The sequence below is a fragment of the Buteo buteo genome, chromosome 7, assembly GCF_964188355.1.
Source record: "Buteo buteo chromosome 7, bButBut1.hap1.1, whole genome shotgun sequence".
Classification (NCBI taxonomy): domain Eukaryota; kingdom Metazoa; phylum Chordata; class Aves; order Accipitriformes; family Accipitridae; genus Buteo; species Buteo buteo.
This window is the reverse complement of record NC_134177.1, coordinates 31156939-31173077: the sequence shown is the minus strand read 5'-3', so window position 1 is coordinate 31173077 and position 16139 is coordinate 31156939. Positions and strand designations below refer to the sequence as shown.

At 45.7% G+C, this 16139-nt stretch overlaps 1 protein-coding gene across 3 annotated transcripts in view; it reads right to left on the bottom strand.

Annotated features, from left to right (window-relative positions):
* Positions 1-4390: 4390 nt before the first annotated feature.
* The window catches only part of MAP3K13 (mitogen-activated protein kinase kinase kinase 13), an 80944-nt gene continuing 69195 nt past the window's right edge, over positions 4391-16139 (bottom strand). The window contains exons 9-17 of one of the 3 annotated variants that reach the window (XM_075032183.1): positions 15263-15371; positions 14184-14293; positions 12864-12980; positions 12203-12340; positions 10504-11242; positions 8991-9061; positions 6195-6492; positions 5408-5505; positions 4391-5319 (exon numbers count right to left, since the gene is read on the bottom strand). In XM_075032183.1, coding sequence (XP_074888284.1) covers positions 5283-5319; positions 5408-5505; positions 6195-6492; positions 8991-9061; positions 10504-11242; positions 12203-12340; positions 12864-12980; positions 14184-14293; positions 15263-15371 — 1717 coding nt within the window. In that variant the 3' untranslated portion in view covers positions 4391-5282. Of the gene's footprint in view, positions 5506-6194; positions 6493-8983; positions 9062-10503; positions 11243-12202; positions 12341-12863; positions 12981-14183; positions 14294-15262; positions 15372-16139 lie in introns of those variants that run through there. The other 2 variants (XM_075032185.1, XM_075032186.1) reach the window with 2 other exon arrangements.

Here is a 16139-nt window from a genome sequence, read left to right as displayed (position 1 = left end):
GTTAATTTGCCTGTTTCCTTTAAATCAGCCTGTGCCTCCAGTGTAGCTGAGGGCGTTGCCAGCCCACTGCAAATGTATTAGCAATGGAAAAAAAAAAAATCAAGAGTATTAGCATCCTGTGAGGAAGGCAAATCAGAACCCCTTAGTTCCTCCCAGCTCTTGAACACAGGGGGCAAGCACCATGCTCCCTGTGGTCTCCTTACCAGCCCAAGACACAGGCTTCCCTTGGGCTCCTGCACTTCCTACCAAGTCCAGCTTTGTGAGCCCAGCTAGTCTTGATGGTGTAACTGATGTGGCAGCAGACAGCTGCTGCTCTGAGAGTGAGGCAGGCTGGTTTTCTGGCCAGCCTCATCCCTTGGCACCATAGCATACGGTGCTCTGTTGAGCTGCAACAGCAGCTATTTTTCACCACCACTCCAGTAGCAGCATTTCCCAGCTCTAGGCAGACCCTACTCCCTCCTCCCCCTGCCCTCTCCAAACCCATACTTATTTAGCATTTGTTGGCCTAAAATGATGAACTGTGCACTTCTGTGCTGTTAGGCGCAGCAGTACAAGTACCAAGTTGAGAAAAAAGTAATGATGTTTCAGGGTCCCTGCACCTTCTGTAGGAGAGCTTGCACAGCTGTAGAAGGCTCTTCCTCTGTCATTCAGATGTTAAGCATACCCTGCAGCAAAATCGTTCGGGATTTGGGGCCAGCTACAAGCTGCCTGTATGTATTATCCATATGTCAGAACACACAAGATTGCTTCTGAGGTCTGTCAGTGGCTGCTCATCCCACAAACACTAAGGGGGAGGCGGGGGAGAGTGGATGTGCCTGGCTGGCAGTGATTTGTCCTTGAGAAGCACCCTTAAACCTACACATTTGCTCATGTATAACTAGAAGGTTTCCAAATAAGCAGGTAGGCTCTGTCCCAGTTGCTGCAGAACAGTAGCCCCCAGGGATGACACTATGCTCCTGGGTTTTTGGTATTTGCACTTCCTTGCTCTACTCTCCATGAATTTGTCCTCCACTCGGAGGACAAAGTAAACTTTCTGGCATGGAATGGGGCAGATGGGAGACCCCAGAGCACTCAGAAAGCTGACAGAGTGAATGTTCCATCCATTTTAGCACCTTCCCCACCAGCAGGGTTGGAACTGAGTGGGACAGCAAGGTTCCCAGGATGAGAAGTAACGGTTGCAGATTCAATCCCCCACATCACATTGCAAAAATCACTCATTTGACAAGAGCAAAAGCCAACACTTAGGGACACCTGGGTGCTTGGTAGGCTACATGTGTCTGACCAAGCCTCTGCCCTGCTACTTGGAACTCCCAGTAGTTCCAGTTCAGCTGTGTTCAGAGACAGGTAACAACAAGCTGCTCACTAACATCACGTTAGTTATTAAAAGGCTTCATGACATTATCCCAAAGTACATGAGAAACCATTCCCAGATCACCAGACAAGCCTGAGAAGCATTGAAGTACACTGGCTTTTTATTCCATGCATTGTTTGCTTTGATAGTCGTTCTTGTTTCCATCACTGTACACTGTTCAATACAAAAAAAAAATCAAGTTTGTATCAGGAATCCACAGAGCAGGGAGGAAAGAGATGAACACTACTGGACAGGGCCAAGATGAAATGGTTACTTAACACGACAGTGGGAAAGGCAACATTCAGCTCTGGGAGAAAATCTAGGCTAGTGTTCAGGAGCTGTCAGCAGCCATGAGAACTGGATCAGGGTAGATGGGATGCTGAAAAGGGAACCCACGGTTTACTTCTGTCCTGCAAATGCAGTGTTGCTGTGAGGAGGAAGCAGGCCGATTTACGCTTCTCAGCCCCATACCCTGCTAGGAGAGTAAGTGCGAGGAACTGCAGCAGAGGCGCCAATACAGCAATGTGGAGGTCACATCTATGTGCAATTCTGGGTGGGTTTCACTACAGAAAATGCCTATATAACCCCCTGCAGAACTGACAGCAACTGTCCCAGGAACATGGGGGGCTGCTGAGCCACCCCTGCCCGCACACAGCCGAGGGCATGAGATGTGTGTGCAGGGGGAGGCTGGGATTACATCTCCACAGGTACAGGTTTACACGCTTAGGCAAGGGGGTGAAACCCTAGTGGCAGTCCCAGAGGGATGCTGCATAGGAGGCAGCAGTTAGGAGGAGCAATGCTGGACTGTAACAGTGCAATGACCTGGGCATGTAAAGAAACTAGAGCTAAGTGTGGCAGCAGACAACCTGAAGGGTTCAGCTCTGTTTTTACAGCCTGCAGAATGGGTCAGCATGTCCCCAGGCAAGGACGGGGAAGAATCAGCACACACCCGGGACAGCTGCCCCAGAAGGGTCCCAAAATCCTACACATCAAAGCTTCTATGTTTCTCTGCAAGCCCAGAGGAGCTTCATCACATGGTAGAGGAGCTCTAAGCAAAGACCAGAGCTACCAAAACCCCTCTGGGATCTTTTTGTTAGGGACTGAATCATTGCAGACTGAAGTCCCTGCATGGAGATGCTGGCAGGCCTGAGCCAGAAGCAGCTCTGCTTTGGGCCTGTTGCTGCAGGGCTGCCCTAGGACACCAGCGCTGCCCACAGGCAGTGGGCACCGCAGGGCCGTGGACTGGGTTGACATCGCACGGCCTGCAGGCAGCGAACGGACCTGCCTGTGGGAGCTCAGGAAGCCTGCCAGATCTGAGTGGCAGTCTCTCCAGGGGCATAAGGCCTGGCATCCTCTGCTGTGGGGGACATTTGATGGTAGTTCTCAACCTCTCTTCATGCAATGGGTTGGTCTTCCTCTTTGTGTGCATGTTACTTGCACACAGTTCTCTACTGCTAAATTCCTGCACCACAGCCTCCAGCCCCCCAGAGTAACCATCTGCACCACCTCTTCCACACCAAAACCCCTCTCACACCACAACGGCAAAGCCGTCTCTGGCCCTGCCACCTCCTCCTGCCACTGGCCGAGAGACAGAGAACATTTGGGAGGAGAAAAGAGGGATGGGAAGAGAGAAGAAACAAGAAACAAGCCAGGAAAGAGCTTCACTCCCCATGGCATTCTGCCTGCACCCAGAGCTGAGTATTGCTGCTCCAGGCAGGGGTGAGCTGGTCATTCCCTCTCCTCTCCAGCAGCCTGTTTGGTCCTGCATGGGTGATCCACCATGTGGATCCACTGCTGGCCATCCCTGATCTCATACCCGCTGCCCAGAGCAATTGCCCTCCTCTCCGCTTGTCCTTTTGGATGCTCTTGCCAGGGGGTCTTGTGACAGTTCTTCATCAATTCAAAAGCCACTCGCTCCCTGATCACCACTCCCCACCAGCTCAGGGGCTGCCAAGTCTACCGGCAACAGGAGCAAATTGCCGCTTCGACCACAAGGAATATCACAGGACCCAGGAGGCTGGCTGCATCCATCCCTCTCGGACCAACCTTGACAGGTTCTCTGCCCTGGTATAACAGCATCCTTAGAAATCACAAGAGGCAGCAACTACTGACAGCCACTGAGACCAGCTCTGCTCCCATCCCCCCCAGCAACCAGGGAGAAGGTAACATCACACAAACAGATTACAATTGTGCTAGCGGTGAAGCCAACCTTCTGATCTACAGAAATTATAATAAATAATAAAATAACATCATAACTTAAGATCTGTGTGTAGTCCAGCTACAAAAATTTAAAAATACGGGATAATTTAACTCATACAATACTGCTCTCTGTATAAGACATTTTCCTTCATTTTGCCATGAGGCTATAAATTACCACAGTTAAATTCAAACCAATATTTTAACATAAAATGTAAACAAACAAAGCAACAGAAGTACCTGTCCATGGTCCATTCCTGCCGTTCATCTCAGGCTGGTGTGCCAGTCTGCAGAGCAGCACCCAGCAGTGCGGCCGTGCACCACGCACGCATGGCACAGTGGCGCCAGTCAGCACACTGGGAAGGGCAGAGTGAAAGCTCTTGCAGGGGGGGACATCAACTAAGGGTGGGGGAAACGTGCTCTACCATTTTGTTCTCTTTAAATATTGATTTAAGAGAGTAGTGTTTGAAGGGAAGGCACTATGAGTTCTATCAGAAAACAAATTTTTGTCATCTGCCAATGCCTCGGCCTGTCACATACCAGTACTATCCTCACTTTCACCTGCAGAGTTTCAGCTTGAAGGAGAAACAGGGGCCTCAAGGTGCACCCAAGACACAGCTGTGCCACAGCCACCATCAAGATTCCCTGTGTGACCTGTTTTGCACAAAGCCTGACATGAAGGGCAGGCAGCTGTTAATGCTTTCAAGAATGTACAGTGAATAAGGAGGCAGAGCAGGGGTGACGCTCTTATCTAGGCCAGTGATTCCCAGTCTTCCCCCTCAACACACAGCTCTCTGCTGGTTATCGATGCTGTTGTAGGTGAGAGACTGCTTCTCCAAGTCCAGTACAGGTATCTCCAGTTTCCTCCCCAGAAGAGTGCTCAGGCTCTGCAGGATGTGCTTTCCACAGTTTGCAAGTTCTTGCTTTTCCAACACTGATTTGATTGATTTCTTTGACTGACTTGAAACAGACAGGAGGTAAGAGGAGGAAGTAAACTGGGAAATGGCACACTGTATCTGAAAGAGGTTTCCCTGCTCAACTGGAGATCAACACTGCCAGAGTGAAGCAAGGATGGTGTTAAGAAGTGCTCTTATACCAATTCTCGAGAGGACGAGGTTAGAATACAATTGCAGGATCTCACAACAAAATGCTGATTAAAAAAAGAAACTAAAAATCCCTAAAATAAAACCCACTATTACATTCCTGGGGATGTATCAACTCAGAAGACCCTGGATGTTAGCACCTCGGTACCAATTTTCTCCAGGAACATGTCCACCTTCTGATTAAAAATGACCCAGCTGGTTATACTGAATATGCTTTGTTCACAGGTTACCCTATAAGAAGGTCTTTTTATGCTTCCTCACTTGATAAGACTGAGTGGTTTAGTTTGCTTGATCTGTTCTCCAATCTTCAGGGCCATGAGGCCTGGTCCCCTGTGAAAGCAGCAAGAGAATCCCCCTGCATTTGTACACAAAGCTGTCCAGGCAGGACTCCCAGGATGTTTCTCTGTAATGTGCTTGCTTTCTGAACTTTTTTTTTTTTTTGCAACAAGTCTGTGTGTCTATAAATACAATCCACTCTTTACAGTAAAAAGTGTTAAAATGTCAAAAAAATAAATATCCATGTTACAGTAACTAGATTATTCAATAAAATACATCCCTGCCATTCTTGATTGAAATGCTCAAAGAGAATTAATTTCATTTGGACATTTTCCAGAGATTCAGGTTATTGCAAATCACTCCTGGGGTGGGAAGGAGAAGCATCTTCTCTTCCTGTAAAGTGTGATGAAGGGGAATGAAGTGGAATCTCAGGGAAATCAAAATGCCAGTATCAGGAAGCTTTGGGGGAGATCTGTATTACCAAGTAGCAGAGCTGCAGGGCTTATTGGTCCTGACCGTGGCATCAGAACACTCCCCTTCAGAAGAGTCACAGTCTGATTCTCCAAACTGTGCTGGGTTCTGCAAAGCAAAAGGAAAGGGGGAAGATTTGAGCAACATTCCCGCACTGCAGATCAACCACACCATCCCAATCTGTAACAGCAGAGGCAAAGGTCACCACCAGCAGAGAAGGAGAGACTGGCAGCACACAGGAGATAGCAACAGCACAGAATCACCCTACCAAAGGTCACTTGTCTCCCCCCAACAAGGGGACAGCAGAAAAATATCTGGTCAGAGCACTACCAAACACAGACTGAGTTATGAGAAGATGGTGCAGCAGGCTCTGCCCTACCCCTCCCAAACACTTGAAAGACAGTAAAGGGAAGAAAATCATTCTAACTTTGTTAGCAAGGCTGCTGATGGATAAGTTTGAGGCAGACAGTTTATATCCCTTCCATTTAATTAGCTGCTTTATGTGCTATTTTTTTATCCCACTTAATGCAACTGCAAACCTGATAGCCTCCCAATATCACACTCATCTTGACCGGCAAATTATGTTCAGCTTTCTTTGTGCTACTTTCCCCTGTCTACTCCTCCAGCCAAGTATGAGAAAGACTGGGTATTTAAGCAGTTGCTTTGTTGTAGAACATCTACCACAGCATTTCCTAGGCAGTCATCCAACTTTCTGGCCCTCCGATTCCTTTCCATAACATTTTTTTTTTTTTTTTATTCAATAGAAGGAAGAGGGAATAACTAAACTTACAACTCACCTCACAGCTGTGTTCATCTGCACAAAGTTTGCCCAGAGACATCTGAGTCTTGACTCTCCGCACAGCACACTCTTTGTCTGAAAGCCCGTCAGACTGGGTGGAGATTTCAATGGGGATCTCTGGAGTCTGGGACAACATGTCCTCCAGCTTCTCGGCCAGCTCATCTTCCAGCTTGGTGGCCAGCTCATCTGGGCTGTTTGAATGATCACTTGTGTTTCCCTCCTCTCCATCTGACACAGAGAAGTTCTCCGAGCTGAAGGTTGAGTAGGACTGGCAGCTACTAATGCAGCGGTGAGGTCTGCAAACCAGGAGAGTAGTTCAGCTTGTAACACAGTGCCTCCGACTGTAGAGGAAAAGCAATTTCCTGGGTGCTGTGTTCACCTACTCTGCTACAACCGGCCTTGACAGACCCCACTCCTGGTGCCCACTCAGCCCTAGGTGAGCCTTTCCCCAGGAGCCCACTGCCAGCTAGAAAAGTTACAGCTTCTCAGTGGACAGGTTCCTGCGCACACTCTCATGGCACAGAGTAAGAACGAGCTGGTGAGCCAGCACAGCGTTACAGCTCGAACATAGGGAACTCTGTTTCTGACAGGTAGCAAGGGTCAGCTTTCTTTCAAGACATACATCACAATCAAAATCCTCACATTAGCAGTGCAGTGAATGCAAAGTGACTGCTACATCCTTACATAGGTTCCCCCGGCAAACCTCTCATCTTCCTTTCTGAAGCATGCAATGCAGAGCAGATTTTTGCACCTGTACTTTTAACTGGCATCTTCAGCACAACAAGAACAGGGCTCACTCACTCTAACAGGCAGCCCAGGCTGCTTGGTCCTGTTCTCCCTAGCAGATGCCACTCAGGCACAGCGCACACAATACTGCCTGGTGGCTTCTCCTCACTGGGCTAAGGGCGTGACCCTTCCAAAAATGTCTTTGAGCAAAACAGGTCCTATCCCTAGAAAAAAAATTTACATCAACTCTCCAGGAGCCTCTTCCCACTCTAAGAACACACCTTCAGCTGAGTCATAACTGATCTGCAAGGCTGGCAGCAAGAGCTCTGCAAAGTGTTGGGCTGCCTTTCACATCTTGGAGCTATAGAGATCTACCACCTTTTGAACAATTTAGTTCAAGACCTGCATCTATAAATTAATCTGTTCTTATTTGGTCTTGTCTGTTGTACGTTCATACTAGCTGACCTGCCCTGGAGCCTATTTTTCTTTAACAGTCCTTTTTCCCCAAAGAAAGGCTGTACTGTAGGGTTCAAGCTAATTCAACTGGGAAAATCCACACCACCTGGCAGTGATCCCAACAACCAGGCTAGACTTCAGGTATGTGCACTCAGAAAATAAGCTCACAGTTACTTCAATGTGGAAATCGCCTCATGCCAGGATTCAACAGTAATGGTACAAAATATCAGGTGGCTGAAGATGCCAGAAGACCCACAACAGGTCATCACATTGAAGTCAGGAAAAGCAATTTGTTTTCTAAGTTAGTAAATCACAAAAGAAGCAACAATCACACAAGAACTGTATGAGTTAGAAAACTCATCCTGCCCAGCATTCTGTCTCCAACCCTAGGCAGGAAGCAATAACCTGGGAAAAGTATGAGAACAGGGTGTGCTGCAGACAGAGCCTGCTTTCTCCTGGCATATCTTCCTGGTTTGTATCATTTAGGAGATCAGACTTCTGAGCTGAAGCTCAAACCTGGATAACAGTGCTTAACAGCCACTGATGGATCTACATTCCATAAATTTAACAATTATGACTTGTTGACATTTTGATTTCCACAGCATACCTTGACAATGAGCTCCACATCTGAAAATGTTTTGGATGGAAAAAGCACTTCCTTTTGTTCATTTTAAATCCCCTCTTTGCTTCACTAGGTCTCCCTAACATGAATGAGATAAATCATTCCTTGTCTATTTTCTCCACATAACTCACAATTTCACGCATCTCCAGTATTGCTTCTCCTCCTGCTAGACAAAGATTTCTCATGGATTTAATTTCTCCTACAGAAACCATCTCTAACCATTCTTGTCACACTTCTCAGTACCTTTTCAAATTCTACCATGGTCTTTGAGCTGGGGCAATGAAGGTGGCATTTAGGATTCCAGCTGCAGGTGTGCCGTGGATGTATACAACAGGAGAGAAGCTTTTATTTTCTTCTCTGCTCCTTTCCTAACAACCCTTAACCAATTTGCCCACTGGATCACTTCTGCACTTCAAGCAGCTGCTTTCACAAAGCTGCAGCACCGATGCCATGATCTCTTTCCTGAGCACAGGACCGTAAAGACTGCTATTACATATGCTTAGGTAGGAACACTCCCTCAAGTCTCTTACTTTACAGGCAACACCGCCAAATTTGATCTGCTGTGTTACCTAGATCTTCAATCCTACTTGAATTCCACTGTGAAGACGCTGGAGTCAGTCCCACTGCAGCAACAGTTAATAAACAGCATTTGAAAGAGTTCACAAAGAGTGCCAAATCCAGTAAGTCTGATTCTGGTGAAACAGATGCAGCAGCTTATTTTTATAGGCTGAATAATGTTATCAAGTGTGATCAAGTTGTGCTACAAACAGCCTGCAGCAGAAAAGCTGTGCTGGAGATAACATCTCAAAACAGGCTGAAAACAGCGAGTGAACACGAGGGATCACTGAGGGCAGATGGGATGCACTGAATGAGATTCTGTTCTTTTGCCAGCACCTTCCACAGTTTCAGTGCTGGTGTGCAGCTGCTATGACAGTTCTCCTCCTGAGTTTTGTCCCACCAAAGACAGATTAGACTGAATTCACCTTTTACCTTTGTCTACGAGGAAATTCCACTTCACTGTCTACTTCGCCCTCTTCCTCTTCTGAAGAGTCGTCACCACTCTGACAGAAAACAAGGACAAGAATGGTGTCACATTTGTGAAAGAACAAACATGCAACTACATGGTTGCCCCTTGGTCCTCCAGGACAAAGTCACTGTGTCCACAGGCTGCAACAATCTAGACAAGAAAATAACCTGCATACCAGTGAAAACTGAGTCAGACATCTTCTCACCAGCAGATTATTTCAGGAGGTGTTAATGCTGCCATTTCTGAATTTGGAGTGATTGACTTTGAAATACCCTGGAGTATTTCAGCAGTCACTGAGTACATAACATTCTGGATTTTTACAGAAGCAAATCAAGTAATTAGTATCATACTGAAATCCACATAAATTACTGAGCTGATCTGGCACTCTTGGCTTTATGACTTCAACCCTCTTCTACATAAGCCCATCATAGAGCAGGATGGGGAACGACACAGCCTTTGCTGGTGGGTTTCACCAAGTAGGAAAACTTGAGTTTTGTTCCTTTCTCTACCTCAGTGAGCACAGAGCCTTTTACTCTCCTCCTCCCATCCAAATCCACCCCCTGCACTCTTGGTTTTTACAGCCACCTCCTATCCTATCCAATCTGCCAACCCCTCGTTCACACTCAGCCTCTATCTCATCCCAGCCCCTTGTAATACGAGGTCCTCCTCCCTTCATTCTGGGCCCAAACCACACTCTTGGTCTGGTACTCATCCTCTTTTCTTTCACTTTTCCACCCAGGCCCAGTTTTCCTGCTCTTGAACTCCGCTCAGACTGGTTCCTACTTCTCTCACCACCTGGATGAAAGCAGGAGGAGTGAAGAAGAAGTTTCTGTACAACTGTGCCATAACACCTTTTTGACTCTTGCAAAATCTTCACAAAATACATGAGAACTATGACTTTCAGTTAAGAGGGACAGTTTCTGGCAGGTGCAGCAAAAGGCATGTTCCCAAGACCACGGCAATTGTTGAATTTCTGTTCTGAGGCGCAGCAGCACTACAGAGTCTCAATGAAACAGTTACGTGATATTTAACATCACCAAAAGAATGCATTTACCCCTTCCTTTGTTTTGAGAAAGGCTTGAAAACATTTTGAGACTGTTTCAACAACAAAAATTCAGTAGACCAAGTTTCAGCTCAAACGAAAACTGGCTAAATTGCACGCAACAGAACTAGGCCCTATCAAAACTACATTTGACAACCCTCATTATACGCAGTGTGCTCCAGTATGCCTACAGTACCTCTCAATAAAATTGACTTTAAAAGTATGTCCAGATCACAGACCAAAGTTCAGACAGGTATGATTTCTTTAAGATAAAGTTGTACATGTAACTCTACTGCTATGTGTGTGGGAAATATGGCATTGCTACTATCCTATATCCAGACACCAGCCTTTGCTACACAACTTCTTTTGATGGAGAGGGAAAAGAGGAGTAAGCTTTGGGGTTTTTTTGTCCAGTCACTATGCTTTGTCCTTACCTTTTGAACAGGTCTTGCTTTGCAAGGTAGCACTGAGGAAGCCATGTGCTGGGGAGTGCCTAGGGCGGATGCTGACTTACAGCTGCTGAAGCCCCCTTCCTCCATGTTCTCAATGAACTGTGCATTTTCATATAGGGAAACAGATGTTGGTGATTGAGAATGGCTCATCCCTGTTTCAACAGATGACATCTGTACCTGACCACTGTCCTCTTCCCTGCACTGAAGACAAGAATTATATGGATCTGTTTTGCAACACTCCCAATGATCAGCTTTGCTTTCTTTGCTCTCCAGATTCCTTCGGCAATCTGCTTCCATTGCAGCGGAGATGAGATCAGGGCTAGAACCAGACATCCGCCTTTGCGCATGGTTACTGAGAGGGCTCCGCAGCGCTGCTGCAGGGCCAAAGTACCTTAAGTTGTTTGCGCAGTTGGCAATATCTTGTCCATGGGCATGAAGCCGTGAGTGATGGCCATGGGGATGGCTGTGGCCAGGTTGCTGCGGTAGGCCAGGATGATGAGAATGATTATGAGGTGGAGGTGCATCATCTTGCACTGGCTGGTTTTTCAAGATCCCTGCAAAATCATTGTAGCTGCCTTTGCTGTTCCCTCGGCGGTGACGTGGCTTACTGCGGTAGCGGCTTTTGCCACTCAGTGTTGACATTTTGGGACTTCCTGAGACTGGTGAGCCATTGGATGCTGCTTCTGTGCTGGGTATTCCCTCTGACTTCAGTAGATCTGGCCTAAGAGACAGTCAGCGGAAGTTACACATTAAACCACAAACTAAGAAATGACATTGGCTCAGAGCCAGGATGAAAACGCAGCTGTAGCCATAAGCACACTCTGCTTCCTAAAATCTACAGGCTTCCCTCCTCTTCAGCTGTTTGACTTCTGCATTTAGTTTCCTTTGATCCTCTCCACTCAATGTCCTTTCTGCTCAGCCCATCATGCTCTACACTCCTTACTTGCTGCTTTTTCCAATATCTTCCACATACTCTCCTTTTTCCGCTCTTATTTTGATGTTCTGCTCCCAAAATAGCTCCCTCCTAAGACCTTGGTGTAGGGCATGTCTCTTACTATGTGCATATACAATGCTCAGCACAATAGGGTCTCAATCTGCTGATGGTTATCAGCCTGCTCATTTCAAAAGCACATGTAAATATTAATTCAGAAGTGATTATTCACTGTTAATCAGGACTCTAACTCCTGGAAATCCCAGAAAAGGGAAAAATAAAATAGACAGCTCTTCGGGGGGGGTGGGGGGGTGGAGAAAATCTCACTTTCTGAAAGTCAAGCAGAAGAGAAATAGCTGAAAGGACATCATGAATTCCCAAATCTCAAATCCCAATTTAATTCCTCAATAATGAATCCATCCTTCCTGAGGACTGGCTGATTTCCACAATCCCTCACCCTGCTTATTACCGTTCAAGTCAAAGATGATATTTGCTTGGACACACATTAGATACCTCCTGTCAAAGCACCATCACCTGTGAAAAAAATCATATGGACCAAATGGTTTCAGAGAGCTGCCCAGTTAGAAGGGATAATTAAACAATTGTGGTTCTGAGGACCAGACTGGGCCCAAGAGTGAACACCCCTTTGGCTTAGTCCTGTGTTGTCATCAGACTCAAAGGGAAGTAAGATGCCTCTCAATGAGGATTTACCACTGGTTCCTGGCACAGAACTAGGTTGTTACTTCTTACCGTTTAGTCTGGCTGCCTGGTTTATGGGAGACCCCTTTCCTCTTCATCAGCTTCTCCACTGTATTGGGGTGGATTATTGGTCTGACTGGGTGGCGTTTGTAAGTCCCAGGGTATTTCTTTTCCACTGCTTGTTCCCTCCTGAAACATTGGGGAAGAAAAAGAAAACCAGATGAGTTCTCTCTTTATCCAACTGCAGCTCTTGCTGGACAGAAACACAGCTCCACTGTGAGCACACTGCGTGCCTGTTTCTCAGCTATGGCTGGGTGCAACACAACATGCTGTTCTGGGAAAGGACATAGTCATTTTCTAAATTCTCTCTGCAGAGATCAGGCAGTTGGAACAGGGCCCTGGTGCACAATCCAGAAACAGTACTGCTTTTCACTTTACAAAGGGGCCAAAGGATCCCAACACCAAATGGGAAACGCGCCTTTCTCCCAGTCAGTCAACACTGGGTAAAGATACGTGCACTAAGTGGTCTGTGGTAATCTACTCTGAAGGGGCCTCTCTCTGCTTGCCAGCTCTTTCTTTACCCTGGAATTTTGTCAGGGGACACTAAATCTACAAGTACCACTATGCAGTTTAGAAATGAAGCACTGTTTTTTTTCCTCCTGTATGCATATTGCCACATGCATGGCATGCCATTATGCCCAGAGATACATACTTTATGAGCTCCTTCTCACGGACCTCCAGCTGCAGCATAATAGCACTGAGCTCCATGTATAAGTTATTGGCTCGCTCCAGCTTCCTCTCATAGTGTTCACGGATATCCAATGCATGTCTGAAAAACAGAAGAGTCATTATTCCACAGTCTGATGTCCATGGACCAAGAGAGAAGAACAAGGCAAAGTACAGGTCCTTTAGGAAAAGGCCTTCTAAAAGTCAAATTTGCCAGCTGTATTGCACTGAACCCCAGATGGAGCTAACAATGAATGACAATTAAGAGCCTGATACAGCAAAGAATCATGATATAATTCAGAAAGCATTTAACAGTCTTCAAAGACTGGCAATGCTTCTCACTAGAGAAGCTGCAAATGCCTCACATGCAACCACAAAACCTTTGACCAAGCCCTGATCATCCTGTTTGCACAGAGAAGGGGCTAAACCAGCTTCTAAAGAAACAGGGGAAGAAGTAATCTGTTTGTATTTCATAGAAAGCAGTATGTCCCTACAGCTATAGTATAGTTGCAGAAGACATCTTGAACCACAGCTGAAAGATGTGACCATCAAAAGCTCCCTAGGGCTAGGGAACACTCATCAACAACTACATCAAACTGGCTGAACAAGGTTTCCTTTGGTTTCTCAGGTTTGACACTGAACTGCTACTTGCTGTTTTATGTTTCTCTGTCATAACTATATTTGCAAAAAAGAAGATAACACTTTTCTTTCTTAAATAAACATTCTGCTTTCATTTTTAAGTTGGTCTAATGTTCAAAATTAATTTCAGTGGGCTGATAGTGCATTCACTCCCAGTGGGCTGGGAGTGTGTTCACTTCTCTGGAAATAACTAATCCAAAGAAAGTATCAGGGTAGAGAAAGCTCACAGCAAACTGCAAGGTGCCTTTTCCACTGAGATGGATGTACCTGCTTTAGCGCTGTTATCACAAACACCAAAACTCAGGCAGAAATATTCCCTGATAAACACACAAGCCTTTACCCCTCTTGCCTAGAGCAAACAGTTCAGACTGCCCAAGAGCAGGGACAGTTTCCACCGTTTCGCTATAGCTTTCCCCCAGCCAAGCAGTGCTCAAGGCCTAGGGCATGCCTGTGGGAACTTCAGTTTCTGGACTCACAAGGAATTTAGGCTGCCCAAATTTATGCCAGCAGGAATACTGAGTCCTCAGTACAAGAGAAGCATGAAAACAGTCAGGGGCTGGAGCACATGCCCTGTGAAGAGAAGCTGAGGGAGCTGGGTTCATTTAACTAGAAGAGAGAAGGCTAGCTGGGAAAAGTAAGCAGTAAACAGAAAAGACTGTCAACAGACCTCAGCTCTTCTCTTCGACGACGAATCAATTCTTCATCTAGCCGGTGGATACAAGTTCCTTCACTTTTAATTTTCTCAAAATGTTTCTTCACTTCTTCTCTCCATTCAGCCTAGAGAAGCAATTTACTTTCAGGTATTTACAAAGGATTGGGACGCCTGGTTGCACCAAAGAAAAACTCTTGGGCAACATTCTTTGTGTCTGTAGAAAATTACAGGTTTGGGTTGAAAATGCGTTTCTGTTAGCTAAATTATTTTGGGTAACAACATTGCAGCATGTTTAGTTTCAGCATTTTCAAATGGTATTTCCAATTTTGTGCTGCAATTAGATCACTTAAAACATACCTGCATTTTCTAAAAAATATTTTTAAAAATTCCTAAAGCTCTTTTCATCCTAAGACAACATTTTCTTCCCTTTTAGCATTTAAAGTAAACAGAAAGGCTAATGATTTGGAAACCTATATTCTTGACAATGATGACTGTCACTAGGGTGATACTAATTCTATTTGCCCCTTGAAGCCCTGCTTCTTGCAGCTTTAATAAACACACCTGCTTCCTCACATACACCCCAACACTGTATAGATCCTCTGGAGGCAAGGTTTCATTCTCATTCCCTTCGTGGGAGCAGACAATAGCTCACTGGGTAAGACTCAGAGGAATCTCTAAAAACATACTTTTAGATCTTCCCTGAAAGTCCCAGAGTCCCTTCACTGCCCTGTAACAGCTCTTTGTTCCACTGGCTGCCCTGCTCATCTTCACTATAAATGCAATGGTTCCACTCTCAGCAGTCTTGTGGTCTCCTGTACAACAGCACTGGGAGAATAGCTGGGAGCAGAACATCTGAAGTCAGTAGTCTCAGGGAGAAGTGAATGAGACAACATCAAGTTTCTGACTAAAGCTGGCAGATGTCTCAGTTTGTGAAAGCTTGGGTAAAAGATTTTAAAATACCCATTAGTTTGCTTCTCCCCAGGAATCAAACCGAAATCATGGATCTCATCTTTTGCTGTACTCAGTGCAGACTCTGAAATCAGATCCTTGGAGCTAACTCTAGTACTCATGTGCTACAGCCATTCTCCAGTTACCTGTGATTTGAAATAGGTTTCCTGAGGAGTAGCCAGCACATCAGCAGATGCAATATCCAGGTGCATCAGTGTCTGCCGGAAGGAGGGACGATTCCGGGGCTTGCTCTGCCTGGAGCAAAACAGACAAATACCCAAGCGTGAGATGAGGTCAATACTGCTACCTTCTCCTGCCCTTCTAAAAGGGTTTCTCAATAGAACATATTCTCTGAATCGTGTAGCTGACAGATTAGAGCAAAGGAGCTTTTCTGATTTTCTCTTTTGCTGAATATGAGTTTATTGGGCTAGAGTTGTTTTGTATTCAGTTTTTGGTTTGTGATGATCTATTCTGAAGAAACAGAAAGAGATGAAAACCATTTAAAATAGGAAAATGTGATTACAAAGTGAAGGATAGGATACAAACTGACACTGTTCCTAACTTGTTTGTCAAGAAGAAACAGATCTCAGTATATTATCCCATTTATTTCCAAGTTTTGTAATGGGAATACTCAATCTAGTAGAAATGATAATTTACATTCAACAAAACAGGGAGTCTATAAACACCAAATGTATTCATGTTGCCATATAGTACATGCCTGACCCTACACAGTATTGTAATGCACTGAACATCTCTTTAAGATCACATTCAAGTACAAAACCATTTGTATCTTTAAGAAACGAGACCAGCACTCGAGCTTAAGGGCTGAACCCACCAGACTTGCTGAATGGATTCAGTGCTCAGGACAAGAAACAGCTTCTTCAGCCACCTCTCCCCTACAAACCACCTACTTCCACTAGGTGGGGATACAAGCGTATGTACTCGGTGTTCAGAGCTCCACACACTGCTTCCTGACTTGCGCAGCCGCGCATAGAGGCACAGCCAGGGAGAGCACGTCTCAGC